At 41.1% G+C, this 10,000-nt stretch overlaps 1 protein-coding gene across 17 annotated transcripts in view; it reads left to right on the top strand.

The window, feature by feature from the left end:
- The window catches only part of LOC125027323 (RIMS-binding protein 2-like), a 138,129-nt gene that overhangs the window by 25,372 nt on the left and 102,757 nt on the right, over positions 1-10,000 (top strand). For 12 of the 17 annotated variants that reach the window (XM_047616330.1, XM_047616325.1, XM_047616332.1 and 9 more), the window contains 4 exons: positions 3,496-3,759; positions 5,806-6,348; positions 7,635-7,755; positions 9,076-9,196. In XM_047616330.1, the coding sequence (XP_047472286.1) occupies positions 3,496-3,759; positions 5,806-6,348; positions 7,635-7,755; positions 9,076-9,196 (1,049 nt within the window). Of the gene's footprint in view, positions 1-3,495; positions 3,760-3,854; positions 4,703-5,805; positions 6,349-7,634; positions 7,756-9,075; positions 9,197-10,000 lie in introns of those variants that run through there. The other 5 variants (XM_047616341.1, XM_047616328.1, XM_047616338.1 and 2 more) reach the window with 4 other exon arrangements.

Raw genomic sequence — 10,000 nt, 5'->3', positions numbered from 1 at the left:
GATAGAATAAAACTTAGGCTTTGTCAGGGACGAAAATTAGAAGCGAGGCATTGTAAGTCGGAAAGCCACTATTGATCGGTAGCCTCGGGATCATATATCAAATTTAAACCTGATCTAACCTCGAGCATCTCAAAGCCACCTTAGCCAGTAGCCTCCCTTAGAGTAAAGTAGCCTATGACAGTAGTCCCGCAAGAGTAGTCCCAGAGTAAGGCGGATCACAGGAGGCAGCCCTCAAAATGTAGTCCCTAGTGCTGCCTCAGGAGTAGCTCGCAGAGGTAGCTTCCTCCTCCTCCGCCCCACATACACTCAGAGTAGCCCTGGAGAGTAATGTAGCCCCGTGAGAGATATTCTCACAAGGGTAAAGTAGCCCCCCGAAGAGAAAATCATCCCTGACCCCCTTTTCTCTCAAAAATACCCCCTCCCCCCATATACGTGTCCCTTACCCACCCTCCTCACCCAGGAGCGTCTTGCAAGGAGGAGGGCGCCGGAACAACCTCCCCCCCTTACCCCTACCCCCCTACCCCCCATCGCGCTCGCATGGAAGCGTGTCAGTCAGCGTGCGGGGGCCGGCGTGGTCACCTTTAACGCGAGCAGCAGCGCCAAGTGACCATGGCTTTGCTACCTCTGTTATTGTGGGTGTAGGGGAGGTGAGGGGGAAGGGGAGGGAGGGAGGGAGGGAGGGAGTAGGGGAGGGGAGGGGAGGGAGGGAGGGGGAATGGGGAGGGGAGGGAGTGGGGAAGGGAAGGGGAGGGAGGGGGGGAGTGGAGGGAGTGGGGAAGGGAGGGAGTGGGGAAGGGAAGGGGAGGGGAGGGGAGGGATAGGGAGGGGGGGAGGGGAAGGGGAAGGTCTGGGCAAGGGATGCATAGGAATAGGTAGGACGATGGAGAGTGGGCGAGGAAGAAAGAAGGAAGAGAGCGTAAGGATGGGTATAACGGCGGATATTACCAAGGCAACGTCGAGTGAAAATACGAGAAATAGATACACACTCATACGTATGCACATATTTATGTATGCCTCTGTACATGTATGTACTGTATATATACAGCATACTATCCTATGTAATCAGTAGCATATATGCATAAATATATATGTATGCATATATATATATATATATATATATATACATATACACATATACACATGCATTCAGGCTTATAAGTATGTGTAATATAATATAGTTCAAAATTAATTTCAACCCCAGCTGCGATTCCCAACACCTACAGTGATTTCAGGACTATTAATGTTATTAGGCTGTTAATGAAGATTAGGACTCCCTCCCCTCTGCCCCCACAAGGTTTTTCTCCCTTTTACTATATTTCTAGTACCCCCTAGCCATCCCCCCCCCCATATCCCCTCTACTGGACCCCCTCTAAACACCCTTTGAGAGAATGAAATTTTGGGATGTCAACTTAACCCCATACCCCCATATATACACCCATTTTTTTTAAATGGTTCATCTCATCCCACCCTCCCTCCCATTGAAGGAAAATAAATAATGATGGTAATAAGAATGGTAATAATTGTTTTATATTTTGAAAAATAATTGTTAAATGTTATGAAGAAGAAAAATCCCGCGAATATTTTTTTTTTTTTTTTTTTTTTTTTTTTTTGTGCTTGCCTTTTTGAGAGGGTGGTGCTCATGCTCCGTCGAATTTTTTTTTTTTTTATGAATACATTAGAGCTGCAAAACGTAGGCCTATCGACCCTTAGGTGTTACTTTTGCCGTGCAACTTTGCATGCTGCATGTCTTGTGTTACTAGAAGTTAGAAAAAAAAAGAAAGAGAAAGAGAGAGAGGAATAAAAAAAAAACAAAAAAACAAAAACAAAAAGGCAGACGTATTGACTCTTTGAGTAGAGTTGGCAATTGCGAAGGTTCGTGCATTGCATGATGTTGCAAACCCACTTCCCATTGCCAGTTACTTTTATAAGTATATTGTTGTTGTTTTTGTTGTTTTGTCTGTGGCATATTCGGATGTTGATGTTTATGTAGACTCCTTTTTTTGTTAGTACAAATACTTACGTACATATATATGTATCTCTGTGTGTATGTGTATGTGTGTACGAATGCTTTTCACAAGAATTTTATTGATCAATTCAATCACTAGAATAGAAATATTGTGCTGAATTTGCCCCCCCCCCCCTCCCTCCCCTTCCCCCATCTTTTTTATTAATGTTGATGCTCTTTATTATCATTATTATTTTAATCATCGTTGATATTTATGAAGTGTTCGATTCCCCGCATATGGAGCCTTTTTTGTAACCTTTTGTCCCAAACGGTGGAATCACTGTGCAGGTCGAAAACATTATCAGAGGTGGTGTTCACTTTGTCATTTTTTTCCCCTTCGTTATTGAATAATTACTATATATATATTTTACAAAATAATAATAATAAAAAAAAGAATCGAATCTCTGGTTTAAAAAAAATATATATGTGAGTAACACAACGGTCCTTATAGAGACGATATCATTTTCTAAATATAGTTTCAAATGATGTGGTAAGCGAGTAAATAATGATGATAATGATAGTCATTAAAAAAAAAAAAAAAAAAAAATGCGGTCCTAGCTTCCACCTTTGCCAACAGTTAGTCCACTTTGACTTAAAGTGATGTCGCGATGTCAGTAGATAGAGGAAATAATAGATAAATGATTAATCCAAAGAAAAATGAAGATAATGATGACCCTCCCCTTCCCCTCCCCCCCTGGTCAATTTACGGAAAAAGTGACTTTCTGAAAACATGAAAACTGAGAGAGAGAGAGAGAAGAGCAATATGAAAATTGTGGATAATTATTATGATTACTACTAATATTTATTTTTCTTTTGTGTGAATTTTTATTGAGGTGATCTTTTGATTGAGCATGTGTTTGGCTAAGCGTAACTCTGTAAGATTAAGAAAAAAAAAAAAGAGTTAAGTTAGATTTGGTGTGCTAAAGATATATATGTATTTTGCATATATATGTATATATCTTGTGTATTTCTCCCCAGCTGTTGTATGTGTGTAAATATATGGGCTAAATCATACTCCAGTCTCTTCATGAGAAATTGCATTGCCCCCTAAAGTAAATATAAAAGTTATATTTGATTTCAGAACATTTTAAAAAGTAAAAGAAGAGAGAGAGGGAGAAAAAAAAAAAAAATCTGCCCAGGTACTCATTTACAAATTGCCTTACTGAAGACATGTTTTAGAAAAAAGTAACTTTAACCTCTAAAATGTATAATGAAGAGGCGGGCAATAATTTTAAATTAAGACAAAAAAAGTAATCGCAAATGCAGACATAGAGACAAATGTAACCGTAAGTTGTAAGAAATCTCTTAAAGAAAGCTAACAGTATTCAACCATTTAGCTTACAGAATAATGTGTGCAATCGTATCTTAGTTTACAAATAAGTTTAATAACCTTTAAGTCAATGAATAATCGGTTGTTAGCTTGTAATGAGTGATTATCAAAGCGAGCTCTAACCTGACTGGCCTTGTTCGGCGTGGCCGCTCGCCCGCAGGCCTTACCTCCCTCAACTCGCTCTCGTCCTCGGGCGTGTACACAACCAACACCTCCTCCTCCTTGGTGGCCTCGGGCATGGGCGGCGGGGGCGGCGGCGTTGGCGTTGGCGTAGGAAGTGGCATGGGCGGTTTCCACAATGCGTCGCCGCTCCCGGGGTCCGCCAACCTCGAAAATGCAGCCACGGAGATCGATCGCATTATGGCCAAAATCGAGCAGGATAATAAGATTCTCGCTGAGCTCGAGAAGTCGCGGTCGACCATAGGTAAGATTTGTGAGATATAATTTTTTTACGTGTGTGTGTCTTTCTTCTTTTTTTTCCTCCCATTTTTTTTTCATTTTCACCCATTCGGATATTTTTCTGGAGGGGATTGTCATCCCCTGTGTATTTTTTTTAAGTTATTCTCTAAGAAAAAAAAAAAAAAAAATCGGGGTCTTAGCTGTGTGAATAATCGCAGGGGAAGGATCAAATGAAGCGAGTATCTTTATGTATAAAAAAAAAAAGTCAAACTAATCTTTAAAAAGGTTCTGGCCCTCTAAGACTGATCCACCTGAAGTCTGGCAAGGGGAGAGTTTGTTTTCTTGTCACAAAACCCGTTGCAAAGTGGACTGTTGGTAGACGTGGAAAGGACTCAGGTTAGAGAGGGAGAGGAAGGGCCGCACCAGTAGCAGATTTTGATTCTTTTTGACACTGTTAAAAGCAAGAAGGAGGGTGATGTTTGACCTGCGCGTGTCTTCAGGTCCCCACGCCAAACACGTGCAGTTCTTGGACGGGTTCACGCCGGGGGTGTTCATGAGTGGGTCCCACGGTGGCTCTCGTCATCACCACCACACGTACCCTTCCTATCACCACCACACCTACCCTCCCCACCACCAGCACCATCCCAAGCACCAATCCAAGCACCACTACCACCAGAAGCACCACAGCTCGCTCTCCCTGAGCCACCATTACGGGACGCACTCATCCAACCACCCCCAGGCGTACCAACAGCGCCAGCAGCAGCAGCAGCAGCAGCAGCAGCGGCAGGGCTCACGGGCTCACCACTCCTCCTCTCGGACGCGGGTTCTCCCCCAACACCCTGGGCGCCACCGCTCAGTCGGCAAACCACCCACCACCACCACCTCCTCCTCCTCCGTGTCTGCAATGTCCCGTATCAAAAATTTTCTCACAGTGCCGAAGCCTCACTTTGCTCGCTTTGAGCAGAACAGTAAGTGGCGGTTTAGCTGCTACTGGATCTGCTACTCTGGCTCCTGTTGGTAGCTATGAGAGGCGGGTCTGTACGGCCCTTTAGTCGTCCTGGGGCGGCCCGCTCCTGCACCTGTAGAAGGCTGGGTTCGTAAAGCCAACAGCACCGTAAGAGAGAAAGCCCAAAAATACAAAGCTCAGTCCGCTAGAGTCCCAGAACGGTCTTTTGAGTGAAAAAATGCTCTAGAACATGAGAGAGAGAGAAACAAAAATACAAAACTAGAACACTTTGTTATTTATGGAGTTGTTGATTTACAAACCTGCAGCGTAGTCGTAGCGCGGGCCGTCTGCCTTCTGCTCGTACCCTGCAGCTTCCCGTACACGTCTCGTGGTCCGGCCAGAAGTTTTGTTCGTAAATAATTAATGATTTTTGTTCTTTTTTGAAATGAAGTAGGCCTCTACTTTCATCTGATTTTTGAGACTCTGGCGAGGAAGAAGCTGAGAAGCATCTTAGATCTCGCTTGATTTAGCGTTAGTGTACGGTTTGAATGTTGTACCATTGTAGGTTGCGGCCTGTATTCTGAGTCAGTAGTTTTCTATTTTTATCTGAGAGTCTTTTTTACGTTAATACATAAAGCAAAATCTGTAAATGGTTTGAGGAACTAGTGGTGGTGCTCGTATGCTCGAGGCCTTCAAAGAGTCTGGGTCTCGCAGCTGACATCATTCTTAGCGTCATCATATATATATACATATCTTTTTTTTCTGTACCCATCTGAGACCTGCGTGACTAGTCTATCAGAACAGACTCTGACGTCTCGCATGACCCATACTAATCCCGTCATGGTCTAGCATTGCTGTGCATGAACAGACCTCACTTGCATGGGTACGGTCCAATTTTATATCATAGACCTCTTGTCAAACATCAATTTAACATGCAAATTGATTCTTCAGTCTCAGTGTTTTCTTATCTCTTTTTCTTCAAACAAACTGTATTTTAACAAACAAAAATATGAAAAGAAGATCTGACAGTTTTTCAAAAAAGCTTCTTGATTGCACTTAACTGCGACATCGCGGCGCCCGGAGCACGAGCGCTCACGCCTTGGTCTCGCCCTTCTCTCGCCACAGGGTTAACCACGACCTCGACCGGAGTGAGTTCCATCAAGACGAGCGACTTGATCACCTCTCTGGGCCTCTCCTCTCGCACCATGGCGGGCATCACGCCCTCCTCCTTTGCCATGGCGGGCACGGGCATGAGCTCCCTCACCGGGGCGGTCACCACCACCGTATCGGCAATGGACCTCTCCAACCCCATAATGAACCCTTTAGGTAATAACCCCCTGGGCAGCAACCCCTTAGGGAACAACCCCCTCGGCCTGATGGACCCGACGCTGGCCTCGCAGATGGGCGGCGCCAACCCCAGCCTGGGCCTGACCTCCCTCGGCGGCCTCTCCGGGACCAACCTCCTGGGGGGCACCTCCCTGCCAGGCGTCTCCCTGCACAGCACAAACCCTCTTTCCGTAACCAACCCTGCCAACCTGCCTGCGGGCCTCACCGGCGTGGGCGTGGTGGGCACGGGCGTGGGCATGGCAGGCGGAGGCATCAGCAACCCTGTGTTCACCAGCGTCAACCCACTGCCCACCATCATCACCACGAGCTATGACAAGGACGGTACGAGTAGATGTCGCCGTTGATGCTCACTTGTTTTCTGTAGAATGCTTTGTTTTATAAATACATATTTTGATTTTGAGTTGTTATTTTTCTCCTTTTCTGTTGATGGCTTGATGTTTCGTAGATTGTTTGATCAAATTTATGTTTCGATTTTTTTTCTGCGTATTTTGTATTGCAAGAAGTTTAGCGAGTTTGAAAAAAAAAGTTTTGTTTCCTTTTTTGCCGTTGGTGATTTTGTAGAGATATAGTTTTTTTTTTTTTTTTTTGGTTTTAATTTTAATGTCTTTTTTTTTTTTTGTATTATTATTTGTTTCTGTTTTAGCAGCTTGCGATTTTTATTTATGATTATATATTTTTTTACAACTGAATTTCCTTGCCGTTTTATCGAACGTTGTGGTAATTTGCTTTTTTTTTTTTTTTTTTTTTTTTTTTTTTTTTTTTTTTTTTTTTTTTTTTTTTTTTTTTAGAACTTTCCGCTAATTTTATATTTGCTATTGTATGATCACCCATTTATTTTTATTCCAAGCACGGACGTAGTATTGGGTAAGACTAATATAAATTCTTTATTGCATTTTTCAGATTTCTGTTTAACATAATTTTTTTGCAGCATTTCAAAGGAATTTGAGTATGTAATGCTTCAACATCGAATTAAGTTTATTGTTGCAATATATTTTATAGATGTCAAAAAAACTAAATTTCAAATCTTAACGATGTGTATAGTCCTTTAATTCAAATTCTTTGAATCACTTTTAATTCACTGAGAATTTTATGATTTCCCCTTCTATATACTTGTTTATTTAGCATCTCGAAATGTATCCTTATAAAAGCCTTGGATAAATCTCTTTTTGTTTGTCCCCCTACAAATGTACCTGTTATTTAATCCCTTTTTATTTTATTTTTATCTCCCCCCCCCCCTCTTAAAAAAATTCCCACATTCCCATTTAACTTCATTTTATGAACCCTCATCGTTTTTACCCATTCTAACTGGCTCTTTTACCCTCACGTAAAGGATTATTCCATTATTTGCTTCGACTTAATTCCAGCCACAAGCCATAGTTTTTAGCCTACAGCAACCTGGTCTATTTTTTAAACCCCATTATAACCCATGTATTTTATTTATTTATTTATTTATTTTTTTTACACCACAACAACCCGTTTTCCTCCCACAAGAACCTCCGTATTTTCACTTATATACAGATCCGGTATTCCCCTCCCCTCCACGACAACCTCATTTCCACCCCCAATCGTAATAATAATCTACCCCCTCTTGGCACGCCCTCCTGCAGACAAGAACCTGGTGAACGGCAACATCCCGGGCGTGCTGATGCCACAGTACGAGACGGACAACAGAGTGCTGGACGTCCTCGAGATTCCAGGAAAAGGTCGCTGCCACGTCTACATTGCCAGGTCAGGAAAGGGGCGGGATGGGTGTTCTTCAAGTGTCATTTGTGTTTTTGTTATTTTATTCAGTTGTTTTTTCTTGTTTGTTTTTTGTAGGTTTGGGATATTTAGTGGTTGGTTTATATTCATTGATTGATTTATTCGTTTTTTTTTTTTTTTTTTTTTTTTTTTTTTTTTTTTAGTGTTGTTAGTGTTATTTGGGAGAACGGGAGGGGTATTTTTGCTATGTTTTCTTGCTAGCTGTTGTTGTTTTAGTTTGCAGGAAGTTATTTATTAGGATTTTAGTTTTTTGTTTTATTTGTTTATATAGGTCGTCATAGTTCTATCATGCAAGACTTTGTAACATTAAATTAATATTCAAATTAGTTTGACATGCTGATTAGAATGGGGTGTCTGAGTTTTTTCTTTTAGATTTGTTGAATTTTTGGATGTTTTTTGTTATTGTTATTGTTATTAATTGTTCCTATTTTTTTGTCATTATCACATTATCAATAGTATTCTTGTATTGTTTATTTTTGTGTGTATGAGGAGGATTATCAATATTTACTATATTAGGGGAATGATTGAATTATGGCAGTGAACAAGAACGGAAAGCGGGATTGATCATTGTATAGGATATGAAGAAAGTTGATTATTTATTTATTATCATTATTATTTTAGATAACAGTGACATTGTCATTGGTGAGTATGAAGGGCTGTACTGTGACTTGATTTTTTTTTTTTCTAATTTTCTTTATTTTCATGGCATTCAGCTTTCTTAGACTTATAATATTCAGTTGTATAATACTTTACAGCGACTATTTTATATAGTTTTTTTATGTTCTTGTTTTTAGTCTAATGTATTCATATTTTTTGTCAGCACTGGAGAGATATGATAAGACCACAAATATTGTTTTGATATCCATAATATTGATGCTATAGTTTACGCTGACTACCGAATATCATTTCCTTCTGTTGTCTTCTTCTTCTATTTTGAGTCGTTAATTCTCAAATTTCTCCTTATTGACATCCGCCCATGATTTATCATTTCTTGCTAACATCCACCCCAAATTTCTCTAACTGACCTCTGCCCCAAATTTCTCCTGCCTTACTGACATCGCTCGAAATACCTCCTCGTTGACTGACATCTGTCCCAAATTTCTCCTTTCTTGCTGTTTCGGCCCAAAATTTCTCCTCCCTTGTTGACATATGCCCTAAATGTCTCCTTCCTTGCTAACATCCGCCCTAAATGTCTCCTTCCTTGCTGACACATGCCCTAAATGTCTTCCTTGCTGACATCCGCCCTAAATGTCTCCTTCCTTGCTGACACATGCCCTATTCCAACAGATACTCGTACGACCCATTCCAACACTCCCCCAACGAGAACCCCGAAGCTGAGCTGGCAGTGAATGCTGGGGACTACGTGCTGGTGTGGGGCGCCATGGATGAGGTAGCACCAAGGACCATTGTGAGAACCCCAGGGTGACTGTGGACTCATGGCACAAACCACAAGGACACACCCGCTTGGCCCTGCGTTGCTGATCTGGCAGTTTTGAATTGTGTTTATGCTTTCATTTATTTTTAAATTTGTTTTTTTTAAATGTTTTTTTTTTGTTGTTTTCTAGTATTCTTATCCCTCATGTCAGTAGGATTCAGGGGGAGGATATTGTAGAATGGTAGGGGAAGAAGTTGTAGATTATTGGGAGTGGAGGAATGGGTAATGTGTTTTAGATTATTATGGGGGTAAGTGCATGGTTATTTTCATAATTAACTGGATAAGTTAGTCCCAAAAGAAAGCTAGGTATGACACTTGTTATATAGGACATATTCAACCCTTGTAGAACATGTGTATCCTCAGAATTAGGCATGCTTGAGTGAGGTCTCGAGGATACAAGGTGAGCTGCACAAATATTCCTACAGGATGCCTCAAAATGATTGTGATATTATATCACAGATTTCCAAAATACAATAATTTTCATGTGTGAAAATTGAATTAAAGCAGATAGAAATGTTTATTTAATCTGCTGGAGTACCTCATCTGCATCAGATTGTGAGAAAGCACATCCTTCAGGTATTAAAAGATATAGGACTAGATTTTTAGTTATAAACTATACAGTGTGTTATTTATACGATAATCTTAAATTACCAGTAGACTAACTTTCAGCTTTAGTAAAGTAACAAGGTTCAAGTACCTTTGTTACTATGTGTTACATAGGTACACATGATTGTAGTGCGTCCAGTCTCAGAAAAATAACAAGTAACACACCCCAGA

This window comes from Penaeus chinensis, chromosome 7 (genome assembly GCF_019202785.1).
Source record: "Penaeus chinensis breed Huanghai No. 1 chromosome 7, ASM1920278v2, whole genome shotgun sequence".
Lineage (NCBI taxonomy): Eukaryota > Metazoa > Arthropoda > Malacostraca > Decapoda > Penaeidae > Penaeus > Penaeus chinensis.
The sequence above is the reverse complement of the archived record's forward strand: the minus strand, read 5'-3'. Positions and strand labels throughout refer to the sequence as shown.